General features: G+C 51.1%; 1 protein-coding gene across 1 annotated transcript in view; it reads left to right on the forward strand.

The window, feature by feature from the left end:
- The window catches only part of SNX29 (sorting nexin 29), a 457,786-nt gene that overhangs the window by 406,258 nt on the left and 24,329 nt on the right, over positions 1–27,199 (forward strand). Inside the window, exon 20 of the mRNA XM_033101149.1 lies at positions 9,679–9,818. Coding sequence (XP_032957040.1) covers positions 9,679–9,818 — 140 coding nt within the window. The remainder of the gene's footprint in view (positions 1–9,678; positions 9,819–27,199) is intronic.

Here is a 27,199-nt window from a genome sequence, read left to right on the forward strand (position 1 = left end):
AAGCCCCGTGGCCTCTTCCATGGAGGAAGTGGGGAGGGGCCTCCTCGTGAGTCGGCCCTGTGTCTCCCCGTCACAGGCAGCACTGCGCCCAGAGGCCATCAGAACCCAGCTTGGGGCAGCTGGCAGTCACAGATCTTCATGCGTGTCACAGGGAAAGTCCTGCTGCAGACGTGATGAGGAGGCAGTTAGGTCTCAGGAGCCCCTTGCTCCTCCTGTGGGGACGTCAGCGTTCGCTGTTGATGGAGTCAGGACCCGGGTCATAGCCCGGTTCTGTCACGCCCTCCAGAGGACCGTGAAGGCCTCTGCCCACTCACGGTTTACGTTCATCCCGGAAGGCCCCTGGGGTTTTCTCAGTGAGAGCAGTTCGGGGTACCCCTCATTCTTCACATGGCTGGCCCCTTCGCACCCTACGAGCTTCAGAAGCAGTACTCACCAGAGGCAGCGTGGCACGTTGGTGAGAACGTGAGCTCTGGAGCCTGACTGCCAGTTTGGATCCTGGTTCCACCTACTTGGCTCTTTGTGACCCGGGCAAGCTAGTTCCATGCTTCAGTTTCCCCCAACTGTGAAATGGGGACACTAATTCAGCCTCACAGGAAGCTACAAGGAGTACGTAGCTTAGCTCATGGAAAGAACGTGGGTGCCGCCACTGTTAGACTGAAGGCATCAAACTGTTAACTCTTTCCTCTTCCCTCCCTGGTCTTGACCTGCACACCTCCCTGTGTGAGTACCGGCATCTCTTCCACACTCTCTGAATGGACTCTTTCCAAAGCCTGGCTCATCTCCCTGCTTCAGTCCACACACCCCGTCACTGACACCCGCACCCCTCAGCCAGGGGTCCCTCACTGCTCCTGACTCCCCTCACTTCCCTCAGGCACCCCCATCCGAATGCCCCGTTCCTCCTGTCACCGTCTGTTGAAATCCCACCCACCCCTCCAGAAGTACGTCCTACCTCCACACCGGCCCATCTAGGCCGGCAGGCCACACTCCCCTCTAAGAACCTGTCATGTTCTGCCACACGGTCTTGTTAACAATCACACTGGCCTGTGTGCTGGCACCGTGACTTGTCATCTAATCTTGGGAGCCTCCAGCACAGTGCCTGGCACATCAGCCTCCTGTTGGCAAAACGAAGGGATTCTAGATTGCAGCCTCTGTGAGGACAGTTCAGCTGTGTGCTCACCTTCTCCAGCACCATCTCATTATGGGCCCTGGTACAAGGCAGGTACCGGTGAAGGGTGGATGGATTCCCTGTACGACAGTGCCTGATGAAGGCGCGGGTGTATGAATGGGTGACAGACCGTTGGTGCCTTTGTGGGTACCCGGGTGTTCTGCAAACGTCCTGGCACGGAGGAGGCGTCAACTAAACGTTTGCGTAGATGGATAAGTGTATAATGTCCCAGGACGCAGTAAATGTTCAGAGACGGAGACAGTGACCCTCACAGGTCGTGGCCTGTTTCTTCTCTGTCTTTCCCAGTCGGTTACCAAACCACTTGCTTGGTAAATGGTGGCAGAACTGAGTTGCTGCGGTTAAGTAGTTCATGGGATTTTGCTTCCCTGTCCCTTCAGGAAGGACAGTGACTCTGGCCTCTAAATGAGTGGTGTCTGCGGAAGCCTATAGCATGGAATTCTCAGCAAGGGCGCCGCAGACACGCCTGGCCTTCCTCCCTCCTCCGCCCCGCAAACTGCCCTGCATAAGCCCCCCTCCTTCCCTCTGTCATTTGTACCTGGTGCCTTCCAGCCAGCGAGCACCCAGGGGAAAACGCCTGCCAAACAAATCCTGTTTCAACCAGCCAGGTTGCTCACCCAGCTGTTTGGAGCCCCTTCTCACTGTAAAGATTAGGACAGTTTTCTTTCCTAAGTTCGCACTTCTCTTATTTCCCTGAGTTAATCAAGCAAACACACTTTGTGCAGCTTTACTAAAACCACCTCGCCAAAAGCTTATACAAGGGGCTCGGTGCCGTTTGGGAAGCGGCTGGGAGGGTCCATCGTGCCCGACTGTTCATTGGTCTTCACATGTCTCCGCCGAGAGTGTTTAAAATGGCAATAACAGGAATTTTCTCTCCTCGGTTTCCCAATTAGCGATTGCACGATGGTCTCCGTAGAAACAGCTGCTCAGGCATCGCTGCTGCGAGCGTAGTCCTCACACTTGTAATACTGCAGCGTTCACGGGTTTTCCGTATGTGCAGTGGAACGCGTGGCTCCTTCCCCGTGTCGCAGGATGGTGGGCTGGGCCTGTGGTTTACGTGAGCTGCGCCCACACCTCCCTGCTGCCTGATACCGGGAAGAGCAAAGGCAGATTTTCAGTGCTCCGGGAACCAGATAGAGCTTTTAAAACTGGAGCATCAGAATCTTTCCAGTCTCATAAAAGGAAAAGCCGATTGTCACTCTGTTGCTTAAAATGCCCATCACCCAGGGTTAGAGTCCAGGTTCTCTGCCACGACCACCCAGGTCTTCCCCTGCTTTCTCCTCCGACTCCTCTCAGAGCCCCTCTGATCCTGAATCCTGGGCTTCACTCCCGCTGTGGCCCCACCAGGCTGTTCCCTGACCGGAACCCCTTTCTCTCCCGCTGCTTTAGAGCAGAGTGGACCTAGGCCCAGCGTTTCTGGGGCCAGTTCCTGTTTCCACCTGCCCAGTGTGTCTGGGCACTAGCCCTCAACCCCTCGAGTCTCAGCTTCCTCTGAACGGGAAGACTAAAAAGTCCCCATCTCAGCTGGCTTTTGAGGGTTAAATGAAAAAAAATGTGTAAATGTTGCTTAGGCCGGTGCCTGGCAGAGAAAACAGCTGGGTAACGCTGCCCCTGTTATGGTGACTGCTGCAGCACACAGTCCTCTGGGAGGGCGCCCGGGCCCCATGCAGCGACCCTGTGCTCACCTTGACCTTGTGTGTTCACGGCTTCCTGTCCCTGTTCAGGATGGTTATCTTCTCCAACTGCCTGAGCTCCGTGAAGGAGGGCCCACGTCTTGTTTGTCTTTTTATTCCAGTGCGGGCCTCACAGGCTGGGTGAATGAATGAGCTGTGTGGGGGGGTCGTCGCGTGAGGGAATGAATGAGTGTCTCTGCCCATCAGCATGGCCTGCGGGTTGTTAGCTCTAATGCAGAATCAAACCCATTTGCTTCTCTTCGTAGCCACAGACCTGGGCCACGTCTGGGCTTCTCCTGCCTGGGCAACCTCGCCAGTCTCCTGACTGGTCGCCCGGCCCCCGCTTTGCCCTCCTCTCGTTCTGCAGGTCTCACCTCGGAAGGCACCTTCTCCCGGGCCGAGTCCGTCCTGCTTCCTCCGGCGCGTCCCACCCCATCTCCCCCACACACCGCGCACTGTGTATGCCTGTACCTGCTTTCGTCTCCTTCCCCTGCTAGGCTCTGCGCTCCTCGAGGGCAGGGCCGCATGTCCTTTAGCAGTGTCCCTTCTTCGGGCACCTGCCTTGTGTGAGGACCGGCGTGCGAGCCACGCGTGAGTCAGCGTGAGAACACGAGCACCTCTAACAGCGTGTGGCGTGACTCCAGCTCTGGCTTTCAGCAGGGAAGGCACTTTCTCATTCATGTCACAGCCCAATGCAGAGCGGGTGGCTCTGGTGGCCCTGCTCCTTCACATGGTTCTGCCGCCTCCACATGTGGCCTACACATTGCCGGAGGAGTGGAAGAGAGGGGACGAGGGGACGGTTTGCAGGGCATTTTCCTCGTCGTGGCTGGTCCTGGACACGGCTGCCCACTCCCACGCAGGTGGCATTGGCCAGACCTGGCCCGTGGGCTCCCCAGGTCACTGCAGGGATGCTGGGAAATCTTGTCGTCCTTTGTGCCCAGTCTCATCAGAATTGGATACGAGAGGGAATCTCGTAGCCAGAAGGCCTTACTGCCCAGCTCCTTGGGAGCCTGGTCAGTGTTCTAGAATTCTCTGGCTAGTGACACGCTGTCAGATCGGCTGACTCCGAAGCAGCCGTCTCTGAACAGCCTGAGCTGCGTGCTGCTCCTGATGGAGCGGACCTTCTATTTGTTTTAGAAAACGCCGTGATGTTCCTAGTGAGAATAAAAAGGTCCTCCGGAAATGCAGTCCCCTCTGTCCACCCAACCGCTCACATGAAGGGGGGCTCCTGGGGAAGGTCCCCTTGGAGAGGGCGGATGTGTGCTTGTCAGGAGCAGCCCAGGGAAGAAACGATTGTAAAACTGCGGGGGGCAGGAGGTCTGATCGTTTGTTCTAGAAACTGTAGCTCATCAATCTTGTTCACAACATTCCATCGTTTTTAAAATAGCTGCTCTTAATGTGATGGTGCCTTTATGTTCTTGAAGCTCAAAATAAAATTAACCTTTTCTGGAGAGAAGAAAAAATCACTCCCATGAAAATAGTCCCGCGCGCTCTTTGGTAAAATGAGAACCAAGTCCCGGTGCTCTCTATTATTGGTTCTAACCGTGACTGACAATAACATTACAATGGGAACGCTGTGGGAAATGAGAGCAGGGTGGCGAGCAGGAAGGACCGAGTCGGCCACCAGGGGAGTCTGGCAGATCCCACGAGCCGGACTTCCATCGGTGCCATCACTTCTCACGCCGAGCCCAACCAAAAAACTCACAAACATCCCTGGCCCTTTAGTCCAGGACTCTACCCGGTGGGCAGGCCCCACACACATGCTGGTCTCGTCCCGGAAGCCCGTGTGACCAGCGGGGTCTCTGAAGGACCACCTCACCGTCTTCCTTCCCTCCTCGGTCTTATTCTCTTGACTCCTCGCCCAGAGAGACTTGGGACCAGGGAGCTGATCTGTAGGTCAGTCTCCTCTCCCTCCCACTCCACGGTCAGGGCTCTTTGCCATCTTTGTCTGGACTAAACAACAGCCTCCAAACCATTCTCCGAGGTGGCCTGCCTCACCTCCCCTAATCCACACCCCACATTTATTCGTCCTTGTAGCAGATATTTATGGGGCCTCCCACAAGCTCCAGTCACTGTGTTAGGCTCTGGTGATACGGAGTGAACGAGACAGATGAGGTCCTGCTTTCCCAGGACTTACAGTCGAGTAGAGGAGGCGCACGACAAACCCATGACATCATTCCAGCCAGCGGTAAGGGCTGTGAAGGACCGAGAACAGGTGGGGCTGGGGGTGCTGGGCACCATCAGCTTGGCATCAAGGCACCCAGTCCAAGGAAGCAGCCTGTGAAAGCCCTGACGCTACTAGGAGACGGTGGTGCAGAACACGGGAAGAAAGTCGGGGGCTGGGTGTCAAGGGTGGGGACAGGGGAGATGCGCAGTGAGGCTGGCAGGGCATGCCGCGAACCATGCGAAGGTTCAGGTGTGCGAGCTGCGAGGTGGGCGCGGTGCACAGGGAGCCACTGACGAGTCCCAAGCAGGGGAGAGTCGTGGTAGATTTTTGAAAGATCCCTCTGCCGAAGGCTGCCTGCAGCCCATTTCCCCCATAGCAATCTTCCTAAGTGCTGCTGAGATCATGTATCTCCTGCATCCCGCCTACCGTCGGCCTCTTCCCATGGTCTCCAAGGCTGTGTGTGCTCGGATCCTGCTGCTGCTACAGTCTTATCTCCCTGGGAGTGCTAAGCCCAGCCACAAGGGCCTCCCTCTGCCGCGTCAGCAAGCCAAGCGCCTTCTGTCTGCAGCTTTCACATTTGCTGTTCCCTCCACCTGCCATGCCCTTCCGCCACCTGAGGGCACCTGAATGTTGTCGTCAGGGACTACCTGACGACATCTTTCTTCCAAGAGATTCTGAAGCAGCATCTTCAGGAGTTGTTTCCTCTGAGCGAAACCCTCCCTTCATTCCTCATGTAAACTTCCTGCAAGCTTCCCTGAGCACCTGTGGATTACAGAGCATGTGCCCCTGCCTGAGCCCTCGCCATCTACCCGCCTGCCCCCGCCCTGTACACGTAGAACCTTCGCTTCCGTGAATGATCCACACCTATCACAGAGCCTGGCAGGCGCTTGGCCTAGGTGGGCACCACCCTCATCCCCATTTTACAGATGAGAAGCCTGAGGCGCTGAGTGTTTTAGCAACTGACTGTACAGCTGGAAGTCGCAATGCAGGTCGCTCCGCCTGCCCGAGGGAATGTCATCTCATCTTATAACGTGATCATCTCACAGGGTGCTTTCTTAGATGGTTGTGTACAGCCTCGGCAATCCTGTCTGTGCAAGTGGTATGAATTAGGGGCCTCAAACTCAGGCCCGTGGAAGCCAGGCAGGGGATGGGACCGAGGGGAGCAGGCTGGGTGGGATGGTGACACTGCTTCCAGCCAATGAGGGCAGGGCTGCTCATTTTTCAGGGGAGGCCTGGAATCTGGATTTTATGCAGCAAGATCCTGTTTTTCATGTTTTGAGGCCACATAAGCCATTAGCAGCTTGTGGTGAAAAAAGTGGCACTGTCTTCACCAAAATATCAGCACCATGATCCCCAAAGGGGACTCTGTTCTAAACAGTGTCACATTCCGCCTGCTAAAGAATGGCCGGCTTCCCAGCTTGTTCGGGGGTGGACCTTGACCCCTTTTAAAATTCCAGAAGCAGCAGGTACATTTGAAAACTCAAATGTTTGAATACAGATTAGGCATCAGATAACACACAAAAAAAACCCACAAGCCAACAACAACAAGAACACATTTATTTTGTGGTGAAGTATGAAAATGTTCTTAGTAGTTTAGAAATTCACACTGAAGTATTTAGGGGTGAAATGTCATGATCACCATAATTTACTTTAAAACATCTTAACCAAAAGTGTGTTTGGTGAAAACCATGATGTAAAAAAGGACAAAGCAAATGTGGAAAAGAATTAAGACTTTCTTAGATAAAAGTTATAGGGATTCATTGGCTCTGCTTTTGCCATATTTTAAAATTTTCATAATAAAAAAGTAAACAAAACAAAACAAAGAATGTCAGTCATAGGAAAGACTGCAGCCTCCCAGGAATTGTCCTGAGAGCGTCCCTGCCCCACTGCGTTCTGCCAAGTTGTGTGTGGCAACGCGAGGTGTTGGCACCTCTAGGACCAGACTGAGACCCAAGGGAGCAGCATCCAGGGCAGAGGTGGCCGTCAGGCAGCCAGGGAACAGGCGTCCTTCTCGTCACACAGTGAAGGGCTTTTGCTAACGCCGTCAGGCAAGTGGAAGTTGTGTGAACTGAATCCTGGTGTGGGCAGGCCTTCGCTTTAGAGGGCCCGCAGATCTTCCTTCTGGAAGTTCTGGATTGAGAGCGGCTCTCATTGCTCGAAGGTTAAAGTGCTGGCCCCAGCTCAGCCACCCGCCAGCTCTGAGCCCTGGGGCAAGTTCCTTACCCGCCCCCAGCCTCAGTTTCCAGCCTCAGGCCTGCTGTAAGGACCCGGGCAAGGAAAGAGCTGAGCTCAGAGCTGAGAACAGACTCTGCAGACATTGTTGTGGCTTATTCTGAAGGGCGCAGGCTGTCAGGTTCAGATTGCTGCCATGTTGGGTCTTCTCAGGAGCCGGCTTGCTCAGGGAATCAGTACATGGGAAGAATGTGGGATTCGTCCAGGCTCATCACTTCCTGCCAAGTCCCTGTTGCCCCTGGATTTGGGTGAGAAAAGTCACTGATCAAGTGGAAATGGGTGGATTGACTCCTGGGTGGAAGCCTCTGACCTCGCTTTTGGGGTCCTCACCGTCCTGGGACCCTGTGGCCCAGCCCCACAAGTCACCTGAGGAGCCATCTCCAGTCTCTCCTTGCTGCTTTGAGTGTCTTGAGCACCGCCCCCACCACACCCCGCCGCCAAAAAAAGAAGGAGCGCTCCCCGTTCTTCCTGACTGATTAGCTCCTTCCTTATCCTCCTGCAGGGCCCTTCAAGCAGTCTGAGGGTTTCTTGGGCAGATTAAAAACTAGGCTTAATTAGCTGGATTCAGCACTAACGTGGCATATTAACTACCTTCCCAAGGAGACGCATCTAATTGTTTAATGACGGGTTGCAGCTTGGAGACCACTGAGCAGAACCTGGCGTTCAGGCTGGGCCGGGCAGCAGAGCGGGCGGCTCCCGCTTGGGCCGAGGGCCTGCAGCCCCCCCGCCACGCAGCACGCCTCCCACCAGGCTGCAGGCGATCTTGCCCCCACGTGGGACTGCGCCAGCTAGCTGGCCATGGGTTGCAGTGGCCAGCCACGGTGTTCCACTGCCACCACTCCTCTGGAGGCAGGTCCCTGCCCAGGCAGCTCCTCAGGGAGTCGCCTTGTGCTGGAGGACCCTGCTGCCGGTTTCTTCTTCCCACCTGGTACACAGAGGATGGTGGCCAGATGAAATACAGGACGCTCACTGAAATGTGAATTTCATATAAACAGTAATTCCCTCAACATGTCCCAAATACTGCACGGAAAGGTTTTATTGTGTGGTGCATATCTGAAGACTGAAAAATTATTCAATGATGAATTATTGAATATTGGGTTATGAAAACTGACAAATATTCACTGCCTATCTGAAATTCAAATTTCACTGGGCGTCCTGTATTTTTATTCACAAGATCTGGCAACACATAGGAAAGAATCTCCCAGCCGTGCTTGGATCCTTGGCAGGGCCTTGTGTGGGGTCTTCGTCAGAGACCAGACCACGGACAGGGTGGGTTCTCAGGCGCCTCTGAGCGCGACCTCGTTCAGCAGACTGTCCCTGAGCCTGGCTGGGGATGGTGACCGAGCCAATTGTCCCACAGGGCCTCATGGCTGAGGCCGCAGTGTCCTCATGTGTCACGTGATGTTAAGCAGAGTCCGCTTCTGCTATTCTCACAAGGATGAAGGACCGTGGCATCTCTCTGCTGCCCCCCTCCCACTGCCCGTGGCCCTCAGTCCAGAAGGAGCCTCACTTCTTCAGGGAGCGTCTTTCCTAAACCCACACTGGCTATGGTTTCTTTGTCATAAGGCAGGTCCTCCGGTGCAGATTCGAAGGAGCAGGACAGGCTTCCAAGTCTCTGGGGCCCAGGGATACATGAAAACGTGGAGCCTCTTGTTCCAAAATTGTTAAGAATTCCAAGACAAGGACAGCACATCACACAGGTCCCCGTTTCAACCTGTGTGAGTGCACAGGGCACACACCTGGGAAGGTGGAAGGTTCCGAGCACGGAGCCCCTGCCCGGGATGGGTGGAGACTGCGCAGACAGGGGCAGGGCCGTGCTGCCCTTCCCAGCCCGGTGATGCCCTGTGGGTCAGAGCGTGCTGCCATGTCTCCTAGTTTTTCAGGAAAAGGTAGAATTTGTTTATTAATAAGATCTTTCTTAAATTGTGGCAACTGATTTATATGTATTTTGGAAAATTCCTGTGAGGGCCAAATAAGCATCCTCTCTAGAGGGTGGCGTTTAGTGTGACTCATAATTATACACTGACCCGTGTGGTCCTGGATTTCCTTGTGCCTCCCCCACTGGCCGGGGACCTCTACCAGCAACCGTTCGTGTCCATTGTTCTATCCTTGGTCCCTGGCACCATGTTTGGCACATGAAAGGTGCTCAGTAAGTGACAGCCACAGTTGCTAAGACCTCATTCATTCATTCATTCATGGGAACACAGTGTCGGTAGTTTTAGGGACCCGCTTTCCCCCACTTACTAATACCACGAGCACCTTCCCCATTATCACATGTGATCGCACGTGGGAAGCACCTGGCCGGCACTCAGTAAGTGTAGGATGTGTGCTGGTGAGGAGGGATTCACTGCGTGAGCTGCGGGGACGTTCTTGGCTAGGCGAGGAGAGCACCCTTGAGCGCACCTGTCTGTCTGTTTTCTCAGGATGCCAAGTTCGTGGAGGAACGAAGGAAGCAGCTCCAAAACTACCTGCGCAGTGTCATGAACAAAGTCATCCAGATGGTCCCCGAGTTTGCCGCCAGCCCCAAGAAAGAGACCCTCGTCCAGCTGATGCCCTTCTTTGTGTAAGTGCCATTTCCAGGGGGGTGCTGCATCCAGCACTCCCTCCTTTCTCTTCCAAATGTATCTGTGTCCCTAACACCCTGGGACCAGCTGTGACCCAGGAGCCGTGGGAGGTGCGGACAGGGGGACATGGGCCACGACGCCTTGGAGTTCCTAGGGGCTCGTGAAGGGGCGAGTCTGCACATGAACTTTGGTGATTCGAGGTCTGCAAATCCATGCAGGGCTGGGGGTCCTATACGTTCGTACATTTTGATCACAGGAGAGATTCGTTTTCTGTGCAGCTCACAGGTATTCTCTCTATCCTCAGCGTGGTTCGTGAATCTGAGGACAGGTTCTCACAGACTCCCACTGGTACCGACTTGAATGATTTTCATGTTAATAATCCTTATGTATGAACAAGCTTAAAACTAGGTATAAAGTCCTTGTCCTTATATCTCTTATAAAAGTATGAAAAATTTAAAGGGGTTTGCACGTGAAGCACTTAACGAAGTTGGTATGATTCAAAGTTGTCATTCAACGCAAATGGTGCTGCCGTTTTTCTGAGACCAAATCTTTGCTCCCAGTGGTGTGAGGCGGGCAGCATCTTGTGTTTGTCATGCGCCAGAGTGTCCGCCTGCTGACTCCATTCCCGCCGCTCTTCTCCGGTCACATTGCCTGGAAACATGTTTGTGCAGCCCCTTGGGGCAGGTGGCCGTCACGCGGCGTCACCACCTTACCCCTGCAACGAGTCCACTCTGCGCTAAGCAATCATCGGCCTGAGACATTTCCGTCCTTGGAATTTTGAGAACTGAAATGACGAAGCAGTACTTGGTGTTTATAGTTTTTAGATGCTGTAGAATATAATTCTATCATTTCTAAACTATTTCCATCTAGAAACACCAGATGGAAAGGTCCGCAGAGCAAAAGTGTGGCTCCCCCAAAATGGGAGTGGAACTCGTCGTGTGAGAAGCCCTGGTCTGGGTCTGTGAGATTTGCTGGGATAAAGAATTTCCTTTCACTGTAGCTCTTAAAAACCGGTGCGCTGAGGGTTTGGGGATCTGTTTCGTTCTAACAGTGATGCTGTGACTCAAAACGAGGGACTCACTTCTGCTTCTGAATGTGGGCATCACGCCTCCCAGAATTTGCAAGTTGAACTTCCAGCCACATGAACGTGGGCAGGGCTGCCCCGCGTATCTGCTTCAGGCCTTTGAAATTGTAGCCGCGCTAGCCGCTGGTGTCTCTATAATTGTTTTAAGGCTTTTGTGAGAAGACAGTAGGTTGGTGCAAAAGTAATTGCAGTTTAAAAGGTTAAAAATAATTGCAAAAACCGCAATTACTTTAGCACCAACCTAGTATAACTGTATCGCGCTGCCTGTGATAAAAGACGCCCTTTTTTTCCGAATAGAATACATCGTATGGGAAACTGTATTTTTCTTTCCTCTGGTTATTTGCGATGCCAGGACCTTGATCTCTCACCGTTTTGTAAGTTAATGGGGGGCGGGGGGTTCCCGTTCTGTGAAAGGCAGCTCCCAGGCCCTGATGCCTGTAGGAAATTAACCTTTCCAGTGAGTCATGAGCGCGTTGGCTAAATTCCCTGATGGAAGTTGAGTTAGAGCGTTGGTCCTCCAGCCAGGATGCTGAGGAAGGCTGCCCGTAGTGAGTGAGAAGGAGAAAACTTTGCCCCACTCAGGCAAGCCGGTGGCTCTTCTGCTGGCGCGGGCAGTCGTGTTTACCAAACATCAGCCTGCGGAATTGTGAAAATTGTGTGTTAATGAGAGCGTCTCGGTGTGTTGTTCAGATCTCAGCTGCACTGGTTGCCATTAATCAGAGCTGGGAGAGAAACCCTTTGTGCCTAATTAGCACAAAGAACATAAGGTTCGATTTCATTGGCTTTAAAAAATACAGAGAATTTCGGTAGGAGATTGTGGCAAGTGACATAATATTGACACAAGATTTCTGACTGAACCTTGGTACGGACCCCAGATGAATTAAACAGCTTTTGTCTGCTGGTCTTCCCCGCAGCTCCAAATTAAACTGCTCTCTCCTCCTCTGTCTTTTGGAGCGAGATGGAATTACAGGTTGAAATTTGCAAGTTGTTTCATTTTGGGGTAATGGAAGATGAGCCAGTGAATGTCCCCGTGATAATTTCCTGTCTGTGTGTGCTTAGGAAAGCAGCGCGACTGCTATCTCAGCTCAAGAATTCACCCTAAGACGTTTCTAGGTTTTTGGGGGTTTTTTGTATTGTTTTTTTTTAAATCTCTCTTGGCTAAGGAAATAAACCCCAAAAAGCATAATTAAAAAATATATATATATAAACCTTGACCTCGGCTCTTTCAAATGCTGACCACAAATGCACTTGTTTGCTAGAGTGGTGCCGCCACTTCGTTCCTCCCCTCTGTTGGCCAGACTTCCTCGAGGCCCTGGCTTAGCGTGTGACCTGCCGTATCTCCCTGAGATCCTGTTAGGTGGACACTGTATCTCCATTTTACTCGGTGAAAACTTACAAAACTGCCAATAAAAGGGCAGTTCCAGAGGGTTCCAGATCATCGTGACAAGGAAAGTGAGGCCCTGAGAGGTGACCTGGCTGACCCCAGGGTTACCCACCAGAACATGGGAAGCCTGGGCTGTCTGGTGCCGTGGCCCATGTTTGGGGCATGGGTGACAAACCCACAACCTGTGGGGTCGACCTGAGCCTACTTGACCAGTCCAGTGGGGTTTTGTTATTTCTTTGTCTTAATTGAAGTATTGCCAGCATCAAAAAATTAGAAGGTGTCAGATTTCTAAAAATCAGATATCGAGCCTCTCTTGAAAAATGAGAATTGGTCACACCTTGTTATGGACTGACTGTGCCCCCAAAATCCATAGATTAAAGTCCCCCCCCAATATGATGGTATTTGGGGCCTTTGAGAAATGATGAGGTTTGGATGAAGTTACAAGGGTGGGGCCCCCACGATGCCATTAGTGCCCCGATAAGAAGAGGAAGAGAGAACAGTGCTGTCTGGCTGCCATGTGCGGACACAGAGAGCAGGCAGCGTCCAGAGCCAAGAAGGGAGACTCCTCCCGGAACCGAGACTCCGCCGGCACCTGGACGTTGGACTTCCAGCCTCCAGAACCGAGAGAAATCAGTGCTGTTGCTTAAGCCACAAACACTGCTGTTTTGTTACTGCATCCAGGACAGATGAATATCCACTTCCATTCCCACTCAGCCACACTTTGGCTACAGGCTACAGCCTACTGTGCCCCACCCCCACTCCCATTGTCTCCAGACACTCAGCAGAGCCTCCCCTGATGTTTGTGTTGGTATTTGGCCATTTTTCTCGTATACTCAGGTGACGTCACACATTTGAGTTACCTGCCTGGCCCCTGTAGACACCTGAGTTGGCAATCCTGCCTCTCACCCTCTACTCCGATGGCTTCTCCATACAGGCTTTGCTTGTGAGAACCAGACACTGCGTGTTACCCAGGATGCATTTGGCTTGCCCTCTGTCCTCCCACCATGTGCTGTGAGCTAGTTCACTGCCAAACTTCAGTAAAGGTGGCCCCCTTCCCATTGAGCGGGAGAGAGAAGGTGGTCAGAGGAATGAAAGCTACTGGGTAGAATTTACTAATGTTTTTCTTCCTTTTTTTTCCTCCCATAAATATTCCTTAAAACTTTCAGGTTTATGCAGCCTGGAGTCCAGTATTAGATGGGACCTGCTTTTGTACACACTTCTCTGGTTCATTTTTCCTGTTTACTGTGTCAGTATTTCACTGTGTTCTGCAAGGGACATCATGACTTCCAAGTATTCTACCATCTGTACAAATCTGAGCGTGAAAGCATCAGCTGGTTGAATTTTTTTCCTCCAAATCTCTCTGCCTCCCTTCCCTGCAAACACCGGCAGCAGTCTGAATTAGAAAGTAGGACAGTAGGAAGTGGGCCATTTCTTTTCCATGTTGAACTCTATGTATCAGTCTGGCCCTGGTGGGAACCAGTGTCCGCCCACCAAAATGGTGAGCAGATGGCAGGCCCCCAACGCTCTCTTCTTTGGGGAGCCCCGTATTCTTTGTGTCACCCTGGCGTTTCAGAGAAAGGTGAACGCCAAGATGTGACACGTGGCACATGGTAGCAGAGACTGGTGGAAATATCAGGTGTGCTTTTGAAAGCTAATGAAGGGAAGCTTGGATTCCAAGAATTCATTCTGCAGAACTGGACCGCATATCAGTGCAGGCTTAAATGATTTGCTGTGCTGTCATTCAGCACATTATTAATTTTTTTTTTTTCGCAGAGTAACTCATCCTTGGGAAATATATCATGTTCTACTGTTCCTTGAGGGGAGAGAAAATGTTACGGGGGTGGAAGCTAGAGTAATGTAGGTTGCAGCACAAATTCCCAACTGGATTTTCAGCAGAAAATTCAGTAAAAATCCAGTTGATGTTTTCTCTACTCCTCTCCCCACCCCCACCAGCTGCCACATTCACTCTTAAAAGTTGTTCAATATATTTTATGCTGAATAGGAGCTGCCCTGTTCTCCCCTTGAGCAGGGGATTAGCTCCCACCTGTGCACCAGCAGGGGTCACCAGCACCTAAATTGACACCTTTTGCTTTACAAGTCAATTGCTCCCTGGAATTACACAGCTCCTACCTAGAAAGCTTTAACTCACGTTGCATCTGTGGAATGGCCCAAATTCCAGGTGCCAAGGTCTTGAGCATTGCCCAGCTGCCAGAACAGAGTGAGGGTGCTACTCAGGGGGTCTTCAACGTGTGGCTGGACTGGTCAGGTGTGGACCGAGTTTTAAAACAAAATATATTAAAATATATAAATAGAAATAAAATTAAATATAAAATCATTTTGTATGGTGACATATGTTAACTAGACTTACTGTGATCATTTCGCCATATATATGCTATATACCTGAAACTAATGTAATGTTATTTGTCAATTACACCCTAATTTTTTTTTTTAAAAAAAGGACTTTTTTCTAGTAAGTTGAATTATGTTATCTTCTTGCTTGTTTCCATTTTTAAAATTTTTCCCATAATTAATATGTGTTGCTTTTTAAATAAAAAAAGTTCTTTTTACAAAAAAAAGACAGAGGGAGAAAAAAACAGCATATATCTTACATACTTTGAAGTGGTAATAATAACTCGTTATTACATAGATTTGAAAGGCACAGGAAATAAAACTATCTACAAATGCGAATGACTTTCCCTGGGATAAGTATGCCCGAGTCTGGCACCTTTCCAACCCCTCCCTCTTACATTTCCCCTCGGCCTGCTTCACTGATTTACATCAGCTACCTGGCCCTCAAAGGCAGATGAGTTTGAGACCCCTGGTAGCCAAATGGAAAGCGTGGGGATTGGGAGTCAGCAGTTGTCCCCAGCTCTTCCACTGAGGAGAGAGGTGATCTTGGGCGGGGATTTGCCTGAGTCGGAGTTTCCTTCTGTATAAAATGAGAACCGTCCTCACTGATCTGTTGGGGAAACTATTAGAACGTGAGTTATCCTGAAGTCAGCCTCTCCCTCCCTCCTTTCCCTACTAGGGACCTCTGTCTCTGGATAAAGTGACCCAGGGCTGCCCTGGGAAACTGGGCGTGGCCGCTGTGGTCTGACTTTCCAGGGAGGCTGAGGGGTTGGGCCTGAGGGTAGCACCCCTTCTAGGGGCCAGGCGTCTCCTGCAGGAAGACGCCAGTCATTCCTGGTCCTTGAAGGTCGTTCCCCTGGGGGATCCCGTGGCCGGGAGAGATGACCTGTGAAACGCCACTTCATTACCTCCAGCCGCAGGCCTGGCTTTTGCTGGGCTGCTGCTAAGTGGTGCAGCCAAAGTTCGGGTCCCTAGGCTGCTGCGGATTTGCTGGGCTGCTGCTAAGTGGTGCAGCCAAAGTTCGGGTCCCTAGGCTGCTGCGGATTTGCTGGGCTGCTGCTAAGTGGTGCAGCCAAAGTTCGGGTCCCTAGGCTGCTGCGGACTAGCCCTCCAGATCTGCAGGGCCCCCACCCAGGGAGACTGTGGTCAGTCACTCTTCCTGGAAGTGATGAGGGCACAGCTGTTCTCTAATGTTCAGATAGCTTCCCTGGCCCCTAGGCAGCCCCCAGTCACAGTAACTATGTTCCATTTCTGCCATTTCTCTCCATTTGGTGGCGATGGGGGAGAGATCACTTCCACAGAAAGGAGGGACAAGGGGGAGGAGAAGGATGATGACATGGCTTTTATGATTTCCAGAGAAACAGGGAATCTGGGACATCTCCAGGACAAAAGCTCTGCTGAGTGGCTACATGGAAAGTCCCCTCAAAGGGGCCTATATTCAGCAAACATCTCTTTTCATGCAGTCACTGTTTATTGAGCACCTACTAAGTACTCAACAAGTACTGCGGATATGGCTGAAAACAAAACAGAAAAGATTAAAATCCTCTGACTTTATAGAGTAGGGGAGATGAGATGGAAAATGGACAAATATATAATATACTGCCAAATAAAAACGAATTTGAAGCTAATTAATGCAGAGTTAGAGACTAGAAAATCACACAGGCGGTGTTCCCCATAAAATGGTAGGGAAAGGCCTCTCTGAGGAAGATCCTGTGAATTTCTGGGGGGAGGGTGTTCAGACAGCAGGAACAGTGAGTGCAAAGGCCCTGAGGCGGGAGCAGGCAGGGTGAGACAGCTGACGCCGCTGTGGACGGAGCAGAGCGAGCAGGGCGGTGAGAGAGTGGAGGTCGCCAGGGCCAGGTCACACAGGGCCGTGGAGGCCATGACAGTGACTTGGGGATTTACTCTGAGTGGGTTTGGAGCAGGGTGTGATATGACCAGGGTTATGTTTTTAAAACCTCATTGGGGATGTGGGGTAGAAAATAGAACTGGCGGGGGCAGGTCACGAGGTTTTATAGGGTCCAGGCAGGAGGAGTTGGTGACTTGGCCAAGGCGACCGGAAGGGCAGTGTGACAAGCGCTTGGCCTGAATGTAGTTGAGGCCTGGCTGTCAGGTGTGAGAGAACTTCCATGACGGGCCCGGCCTCCTGCCAGACCAGGCAGATGCTTCAGCTGCTCAGTACACACCCCTCTGTACTCTAGTCAGTGAACATGTATCGAGCAGTCCCGGGGCTGGCGGGGAGCTTGGTAGGCGTGGTACACAGATGCCTAACCATGGACCAAGCACTCAGGGGCCAACACGTCTGCGGTCATGACATTACGAGGCCGCCTGTCTTCCTTCATTTAGTAGGAACATGCACAGTGCCTAGTTATGTGTCAGGCTGCCCGCTTTGTACCCAGCTCTGCCACTGGCTGGCGGCGTGGCCTCGAGCGAGTCACAAGCCCCCCCAGGGCCTCAGCGTCTTCCTCTGTACAATGGAGGTACTAACAGCATCCCCCGGACGAGGTGGCCATGAGGTGACATGAGCACACGTATGTCAGGCTTTCAGAGCAGCGAGCGCCTTTGCATAGTAAGTTCTGTATGTGTGTTGCTGTTTTTACCAGCAGAAGGGGGGCATGGGGGAGAGTCTGGGGAGCAGACGTTTTGGAGGAAGTGATAAACTTATGGTATTAAAAAAAGTACAGCACTACAGAAAGCCATAAGACGAAGCAAACGTCACACCACCCTCCGCTGTGCGTGGTGGCCCCACCCCACGCTGTGATCACGGCAGGTTTCTTATGTAACTGCAGAAATTGTCAATACTTAGGTAAGCCAGAGCCACCCTCTCCACAGAGTTCTGTAGTTTGCCTTTTGAATTTAATAAAGCTGGCTCATCCTTTTTTGAAAACTACATAGTATCCACTGCAATGGCTGTTTCCTAACTTATTTCACCATTGCTCTATTTGAACATTTGAGATGTTCCCAGATTTTTCCTCCCTCAGTGTTGCCAGGATCATTTCAATAGATACACATTTCAGCAGGTAGGTCTGCAGCGTTGATTTTTAGGCTCAGATGGCATGTGCATTTAAAAATTGTTCAGGTTACCACGTACCCCACCATCTTATACCAATTTGAGATGCAGAATTTTGATAGGCGTAAGGGGGAGATATTCTTTCCACATGTTCAGGGCGGCTGCCGAGTGCAGGGAGCCCCACGTCATCCACTGTGGCTGGAGAACAGGGCGCTTGCCCTCCCCTGTGGTCAGGATGCTCTGAAAAGCAAGGCTGGGACCTGGGGGTGCAGAGTCCTGAGGGAACGTCCACCTTGGTCTCCGTGCAGACAAGTCCTTGCAGACCTTTGAGCTTATGTCTATGCTTTAGGGATCATACTGGCAGCTGGGGGAGGGCGGGGCGGGGGGTGGGGACAGGAGACAAGACAGGGTGCTTCCATAGTAGCCCAGAGAAAAGGGGGGGGGGGTTGGCAGGTGATGCCAAGTTTTTGAGGCTGGAAGTCTGGACCAATGATGGTCAAGTGGATGGAGGGGGAGCAGGTTTGGGAGCAGGCAAGGTGAAAATGAGGTGTTGGGTTTAGAAACTGGTCTCCGAGAGGTCCTGAAGGCAGGCTGGGAGCCTGGCAAGAGAGACAGGTGAGCTGGGCACCAGGTAGGAATTCCTGGAAACATACATCTCCAAGCTCAAGAAAAATCAGTCAAGAGATCAGGAAGAAGTATTATCATTCTCCTGTGAAAATCAAAGTGCAACAGTGAGCATTCCTGGTTTGCAGGAGCCCACGCCCAGGAGGCAAAGGCAGGAAAGCCCACACAGTTGGAGGTGAAGGTCAGTGCTTCCAGGAACCAGGACGGGAGCTCGTAGGAGAGAAATGGTCACGGTCTCATTAGTCAGTCTTGCTTTTAGCTGGTGCCGTGTTATTAAATGTGTGTTCGTGGCTCTATGTGCTGCAAACAATGAGTCATTCTTGCAAATAAAATAAATACTAATAAGTTTATGTGCCTGGTAAACCCGATGTGCGTGGCAGGCCAAGAAATGGCAAGTTTGGGAAGCACAGTAAGTCCTTATATTAGCAGTTTCCACGCGCACTTCTGTGTGAGGCTGTCAGCCTCGGTGAGAGACACCTGGTGCTATTATTCCAACAGCAGCCCGTGCGGATGTTGGCTGGTATCTTCCAGAATATTCAATCCAGGCTACAATCCTTTGTAAATACTACCAAACTAAATGTTTCTTGCTGATTAAGCAAAATCATTTGAGATTTCCACAATAATGAATAAAAAGTATGAAGAATGTTGGGAATATTTTAAGACTGAGTTACGATCTTGGGAATTCCGGAGAACTCCCAGGAATTCTGACTTCTTGCCAAAGGGTCACCTCTCAGGAATTTGGAAATTGAACCCACTCCTTGGGGTACAATTTCCTGATACAAACTTGGGAATGGTGATCACAGAAGTGGGGAAGAGTGCCCAGGGAAATGGGGGAAAGTAAGAAGAGGTGCAGCCCAGGATGCTGAGTGGCCCTGTGGGGCCAGCAGAGCAGAGGGAGAGGTGGAGGGAGCTGGGTCAGGGTTGCGAGGGGTACTGTTCCCCAAAGAAGCCTTCCTCTGCGTGAAAGAGCTGCAGAATTAGCACCTAATCTTGGAGTGTCAAGAATAGCAGGCTGTCCTCCTCCTCTGCTGCCAAGTTGGCTGAGGACCCACAGAGCAGGTGGCACAGCGCAAGTGTGGTGGCACCCCTGTCACCCTCGTCACAGGGAGAGTGCTGCGAACGAGTCATCGAGTCATCGAGGGGAGCTGCGCCTTCTCAAGCCCAGCCTGCCTGTTGCCTCCTGCCTCCCTCCGTAGGGAGTAGGGACGGTGGGGTGGGGACAGGATCAGCTCTACCGCCTCTGACTGGCAGGCCCTGTGCGTAGTTTGGAAATGCACTTCAGTGATTGTTTGGGGAACCACGGCCCTTTGGGGTCCAGGAATAACTTTAGGCCGTTTGGACCTGCAGAATCTTTGACCCTTTTCTGATGTGCTGGTGCTTCATTTGGACATGACAGGGAACAAAGCGCTGCCGTCTCAACTCCCAGCTCAGAGGGGACCATGAACAATGTGTATAAATTAAAAGGGAAACCTTTTTCCCATTGCTGCAGCCTTTTGTCATTGTTTCTTGGTTCCGCTTCTCATCCCCAGCATTATTAATCAGGTCTGTTATTTGGGGGAGGAGGCAGGACCGACCCCTGATTGGGACAGACCTGGCCCTGTGGGAGCTCGCCTCCTGACTTGTTTGCTTCTGTGGTCATTTAGCATCTTTCCTTCCCAGCATCTGGGATCAACAGAGCAGACAAACACCCCAAGTTTCCCCTATCGACTGGGGGACTGCGGCAAACTCAGGTGTCTGTAGGGTCCAGGCACGTCATTTCAGTGAAGGAAGCCTCTGTTGTGACCACAGGAGGGGTGTGGAGTGCAGCTCACGGACCCTGTCTAACGGGTCAGCCGCTGCTCACCCCGCGTGATTATTGCTGTGTGGGGCTGCCGCTTGCCAGATCTTGGAATTTTCCAAGATGGCAGAAACCCATATCTAGAGATGAAAATCTGATTTTCAAATTAGTTGGAAACTGATTTGAGGGCTAAACAAAATGTTTGTGGACCCACTGGATATCAAAAGCTTTCTAGGGTGAAAAGGGACTTCATTAGATGAGTCTGTTTAACACATGAGGACATGCAGGCAGAAGCTGGCAGTAACCCACTCAATTCCACGGGATGGTGACAACAAGATATTGATCCAGTATCTCTGACATCAGATGCTCCAGACAGAGCAGGCCCTGCCATTATGACTGAGGTCCCCTGAACAGTTTGGGCCTGGTGAGTAATGGGTTGACTGGAAACCCCCAGGCACTAGATTTCTGCCCGTCAGCCGGCCCTCTCCCTGTGGGGGAGGCCTGTCTCCCCAGAGGGCTTACTAACCAGCGCGTTGTCGATTCTTCTGGGCAAAGCACCCGCCTGAGTTTCCCCCACCTCCAGAGCAGCTCTCTCTGTTGCTGGTCTTTTCATGGCCATAGGCAGTGGTTGTTTTCCTGAAAAAATAACACAAGCAGGAAAGGCAGGAATGACGCAGTTTCTTTTCAGCAGCTCCCCCAGGACCAGGGGTCCTTGGAAGGCATTAGTGTCTATTCCGGGGAGCCGGTCACAGGTTATTAAGATTGAAAGGAAATCTGGGTTCTCACCTGTTAAGTTCAAGACAAACTGTTCATGGGTATGATAGACCCCCAAAGGGTTTTGTGCACAGTGGCCGCTGTGGGCTTTTCATTCTGGTTTTGTTGGTGTCCCTACTTCACTCACTGCCGCTGCCCCGCTCAGCGCCAGTGGGTTTCCTCGTGCCTCAGCCCCATAGTGTAAACTGGGGGCAATGCTGCCTCGCTTGGCAACCCCAGGGACAGTGTCAATGGCCGGAGACGTTTTTAGTTGTCACAAGTCGGGATGTGGGGGTGCGTACTAGTAGCATCCTGTGGGTGGAGCCCCGGGAGGCTGCTAAACATCCCCCAGTGCACAGGAGGGCCCCCACAGACAGTTATCGGACCCAGGACCAAGGGCCCGGGTGGAGAAACCCTGCTGCAGTCCAAGAAGCGGGTCTGTCATTGGATCTAGTACAACGAGCTACAAAGCCCTGTGGCTCCAGGGCCAAGAAAGAGATAAGGAGAAGAAAGCAGGTGTGAAGCCGGCAGGCTTCTCCATACGTCCTCACATCTACCTTTAAGGCTGCTGGTGGTGTTGCCCTGGTTTCAGCTGAGGAGATGGCACCCCTGACAGTGAAGGGACCCAGTCCTGGTCTTGCAGCTGGGAAGTGCTGGAGCAGGCAGTGTAAGCTGGTCTGTGTGGCTCAGCCGCCTCTCCTCTTTGTCACCATGACATCAAAATGAGGCCCGTAACAGAGCACTCCTAACTAGCTTCGTGATTGGCTATTTCCAAGGTCTCAGTTTTTATTGTGGGTCCTCCACGCCCCTAGAACAGCAGGCCCGTGCTTTGTCACACTCCTCTTGGGCCGCCCTGCCTGTCCTCTGCAGGGTCTCCGGTGTGGGCTGTCAGGGCACACATCTGTGGTGCCGCAGCTGGCTGCTGCTGTCCGAGTCCTAGCCTCTCCACCGCTTTGTGGTTAACGTCCAAAGTCAGTGTTGCCCAGAAAGGGAAATGGGGCTGGAGGTTGGGGGTTAAGGAACTCGCGAGGCTGTGACCCCGTTGAAGGAAGTGGTCTGAGACCTGCTCAACGCCCACTGCCCACCCCTCCTCTTGCCAACTGGTTTGCTCGTGAGCTGCGGCCCCTTCTTGTTGTTCATTAATGTGATAAGCCCTGGCTGTTTTAACCGCACCAAAGCCCTGCTTTGGCCCTGGGAATGCTCTCCTTTCAGCACACAAGCTGCTGGCTTGGCCCGCGTCACTCAGAAGATAAAGCAGGTCACGGACCGCTGAGTAAGAACACGATTCCTTGTTGTTATTTTTCCTTTTCACACATGAGAACTTGCTGTGACAGAGTTGTGGATGTTTTTCTCACTAGCTTATTCTGGGAAGGCAGGTTGAGAAATTACCAATGCAACAGGAAACGAGCCGTTCTGTCAGGGTTTGGGATGGGGCTTGTTTTATGGCTTTCATGTGAAAGGGACAAGCAGAATGGCATCGTCATTCAGAGAAAGGGCTGCAGTGAGGCAGGCCTGGGTTTCACTTGAGGCCAGGCCATTTATGACCTTAGCGAACTTGGATTAGACCCCTTAAGGACTTTGTGCCTCGATGTTCCCATCTGTAAAATGGGACTGATAATAGCTCTACCACAGAAGGCAGATTCAAAAATTTAACAAGACAGTGCCAGAGCCCTTCACACCAGACACACAGCAAGCACTTCCTAGTTTAGCTGTGGCTGCAGTGATAACAGTGACTGCTTCTGTCATTAGCAGGAGTTTACGCGGCTCACTCCTTGGGATTTTGAGCGGAACACACAGGAAGCACACTCGCTATCCCCCATGGTCACTCCTTTTCTTCCCAAATATCAGTCAAGTTGACCTGGGAGGCTGAGGCTCTTTATTAGCATCAAGATGGCATCCCCATGGCCAAGCCCTAAACTTCTGAGCCCAGAGGCCAGGCTGCAAAGTGCCAGGTTCCTCCCAAATAACAGACCTTCGTTTCACCCCAGTAAACTGTTCAGTGTGATGGATAGTCAGATTTCATTATAATACATAAGCCAAAGCCCTGTAGTGAATTTCTTATAGGATTCCAACAGCAGTTTGGTACCTAACTGAAAGCAAGACTTGGAAACAGACAGACCTGGGCTCAAATGTCAGCTCTACTACCTAGTGGCCTTGTGATCTTGACCTCCCCGTGCCTCAATTTCCCTATCTGTAAGACAGGGCCAGTAGCACAGACCTTGCGGGCTTGTCGAGAGAATTAAGTGAAATGTCACCCAGTGGGAGCTTCTCCGAGGCGAGCTATTGCAGCTGCTGACACACGTCCCTCGAGTCTTTATTCAGACTCTCACTTCAGTCTCAAAATGATTTGAGTTGGCAGCTTCGCTGTTATTACAATTACTTGCCCTACTTCATGTCTTTTATTTTTAAACATTGGAGCATCCGAAAATTCAGTTTGGAGCAAGGGAAGCAGATTACGTTATTTTGGGCACAAGAACCTCCAACCGATTTGGGATTAGTAAAAAAATACTAATTGTCAGGAAAGTTCTCTAATATCAGGGAGGTGAAGCTGCACCACACTAGCAGCTGATGGCCCTTTGCAGATAAATTATCTTATCCCACCAAAATATAATCAGCCTCTGTGATAGCTTTTATCTCTGGGTCAGTCAACTTCACCGCATTCCGCAGTTCCCGTGCACTTAAGTGATACCTGTGAGTGATGACTGAGAACGGTTACTTTATTGGGTTATGTGTCCGTTACCTCCTGCACGTCAATGCTGTGGAGTGAACAGCCATTGTATGCTTGGCGGCAGACAGTGGTGACAACGTATTGCTCATACATTAGGTGATAGGCTACATTTCCTTCCATGTCTGGGGAATAGCTGGCCATCTCCTCGTCCGAGGTGGCTTTGGCTGGGAACAATGGGACAACGGGGACCAGCGGGCTAGCCTGGGTGTGAATGGCAGAGAGTGTGAACAGGGGAAGCCCGATTATTGTAACGTTTTCCAAGCTCTGACTTTGGCACGTTTGCTAACAAACGTCCCACTGGCTCCGGTGAGTCCCGAAGCAGAGAGCAGTCGGGGTGGGAGGGCACCGCAAAGTCACCTGGCAAAGGACAAGCTACAGACAGGGGTGGATAGTTGGGGCTGTTTTTGCAACTCCCACAGATTAATAACGTGTTCTAGGTAGGATGTGAAAGGGTGTGAGTGGGTGGCGGGGCACAGCTGTGAAATTCTAAGGCAAGTGATAGTTCAACTTCGAAGAAGGCAGAAGGAAAGCCAGTGAGTGGAGCCCAGACAGTCCATAAATGAGCAGTGGGGCTGAGCGGGCTCATTTCACTGTATGCTGGGAAGCGGCCAACGTGGGGCCTGTAATATACTGACCAGAGTCCTGCTGGCCTTGACCTTTAAAAAAGCTCTGGCAGATGGTAAAATTGACTTTTGTTTCGGTGTTCAGTTCTATGGATTTTAACACGTGTAGATTTGGTAACCGTCCCCATCATAATCGGGACACAGAACAGTTCCGTCACCCCCAACGCTGTTTCTTTGTGGTCACACACTCCCCCAGCCCTGGGCCCTGCGACCACTGACCTGTTCTCCATCACTACAGTCCGGTTTCTTTGAGAATGTCATCCAGTCATTACTTACTGGAATCAGACAGTAAGTAACCTCTTGTTTCTTTCACTCAGCACAATTCCTTTGAGATTCATCCGCATCCCTGGGTGTGTCAGTAGTTAGTTCCTTTTGCTGCCAAGCAGTATTCCCTTATATGGATGTACCACAGCTTGTTTATGCACTCACAAAAGACACTGGCATTGTTTCCAGTTGTTGACAGTTTTGAGTAGAGCTAATACAAAGGTCCATATGCAGCTTTTTATGTGAACTAAAATGTTCACTTCTCGAGGGTAACTACCTAGGAGTGGGATGGCTGGGTCCTGTGGTCAGTGTAAAGAACTGCCAAGGTTTCAGGTGCTCTGCACCCTCGGCAGCTTGCTATGGTCCTTTGCTTTGTAGCCATTCGAAAGGTGCATAGTAGGTCTCATCATGGTCTTAGCTGGCATTTTCCTAATGGCTAATGATATTGGTCATCTTTTCACGTGCTTATTTTTCTTAGATATATTCTCTTTGGGGAAGTGTCTATTCAAGTCATGTGCCCATTTTTTAAAAATTGGGTTGTTTGTTGTTTTACTGGTGAGTTTCGATGGTTCTTTATCAGATAGGTAATTTGTAAATATTTTCTCCCAGTCTGTAGCTTGCCTTTTCATTTTTCTTAACAGTGTTTTTTACATTTTGATGAAATTCAGGTTTCTCAATTTTTTCAATTATGGATCAAGCTTTTGGTTTCATGTCCAAGAACTCTTTGCTAAAGCAAAATTACAAAGATTTTCTCCTAGGTTTTCTTCTAAAAGTATTATATTAGAATTTTACATTTAGATTTGTGATTCATTTTGAGTTAACTTTTGGGTACGGTGTGAGGCTTGGGTCAAGACTAACATACTTCCCATGACTGTACCTGTCCAGGGCCAAATGGAGGGGGCAGAGACCAAACAAGGACTGAGTGTTTGCCCTGCCCTCTTGGGGCCATAGCACTTCTGATGGAAAAAGGCAGATTTTCCCCTGTATTAGTTTTCTATGGCTGCTGTAACGAATCGCTACAAACTTAGTTGTTCATAAAATAAAAACCAACACAAATTTATTCTCTAACAATTTTCGGGTCAGAAGTCCAAAATTAGTCTCACAAAACTGAAGTCAGAGTGTCAGCAGGGCTGCTTCCTTTTGGGGGCTCCAGGGTACAACCTGTTCCCTTACGTTTTCCAGCTTCTAGAAGCTAGAAAGGCCTTGTTTGCCTCACTCCACCTTCTGCTTCCATCCACAGCTCTGCCTTCCTGCCTTCCTCTTCCAGGACCCTTGTGGTCGTGTTGCCCCACCCCCAATCATCCAGGACAATCTCTTCATCTCAAGTCCTTAAATTAACCACGTCTGCAAAATCCCCTTTGTCACAGAGAGTACCAGGGGTTAGGGGGCGGACATCTTCCGGGAGCCATCATTCATTTTACCACAGCCTCCCTCAGAGTTTTAGGTGCTTGAGGACCGCTGCAGGCTGGGGCAGGGGCAGTCCCCCACTCTCTCTGAGTATTAAGTGGGGTTCCCCTGAAGCCTTGTCTATCCACACCCTGCCCACTTTCGGGTGTCCAGCTGCCTGGAGTCCAGGCTGGAGGATACTGGAGGGAACACAGGGTAAACTCACCTCGGGTTGGATGGTCCACCTCCCCAGTCCACCTGCCAGGATTTACTTTTCAGTCCTCCAACAGCTCCAGGTTTTATAGCTGCATTTGCTGGAGTGACTTTTCTCCATCTTACCCAGATCTGGAATCCCGTCCACACTGTCTAACTAAAGTGTGTGGAATAGTTGTGCCGTGTCAACACGTACATGTCAGGGAGTGGCGCTCAGTAACAGAAATATTATTGGCAGTTAGGACAGGCAGCGTTTCTTGAGCACTTTCTGTCTGCCAGAACTGTCTTCTTTAATTTCTGTAATTCTCCCTAAGAAGGTGATTACCACGTTTAGGCCCATTTTACAGGTGAAGAAACTGAGACTCAGAAAGGCCAATGAACTTGCCACAGGTTCCACACAAATCATAGCCCCAGGTCTGTGTGAGTCCAGGGCCCCAGACCATACAATGCCCTCCTGGGGATTGCCAAACCGCTCTCCACGGCCTGACCTCCCCTGAGTTCAGACCTTGGCAGCGTCTCGGTTTGGCCTTAGCAGTCCTCTGTTAGCTGTCCTGACACCCATTACTATGGTGAGGATGTGGGCACCTCTCGATTCCTGTCACCACATGTTCTTCTCGCCATCCTGGCAGCTAGTTGCTGACTTGACGTGTGGATGCTGTTTCTCACCCCCTCCAGTGTAAATGCCCAGAGGGCAGGAACCCTGCTCCCCCCTTTTACACCGACTCTGAAGTTCAGTGTTGGGAAATGGTAGATATTTATTGGAATGAGCCCAAAGCGATTTTCCATTGATTTCCTGCAATAGGGAACTCCCCAGACAGAATGTTTAATCCATTTAAGGAGACTTGGCTTGTCTGATAAACCCAAAAGGGCTCATGTTTGCAATGCTACGCCTGTTCTCTTTTTATAAATTAGTAGCAAATATAGACCTAATCACCAGTTAGCTCAAATCCTGCAGTATGTCTCCTCCCAGGCCCACCCCTAAATGGAACCACCATTTCCCATTCAGCCAGGTCACCTGGTGCCCCTGCTGTTTGATGGCCTGTGTTTAGCATTTTATATGCAGGGTCTCATTTAATCTGCAATTCAAAGAGAGTAGGACCTATTGTTATTCCCATTTATAAGTGAGGAAGTGGAGGCCTAGAGTGATTGAAGGACCTGACCAAGATCACACAGCTGGTGAGTTTC

The sequence above is a fragment of the Rhinolophus ferrumequinum genome (assembly GCF_004115265.2).
Source record: "Rhinolophus ferrumequinum isolate MPI-CBG mRhiFer1 chromosome 15 unlocalized genomic scaffold, mRhiFer1_v1.p scaffold_54_arrow_ctg1_1, whole genome shotgun sequence".
In the NCBI taxonomy this organism is placed as follows: Eukaryota; Metazoa; Chordata; class Mammalia; order Chiroptera; family Rhinolophidae; genus Rhinolophus; species Rhinolophus ferrumequinum.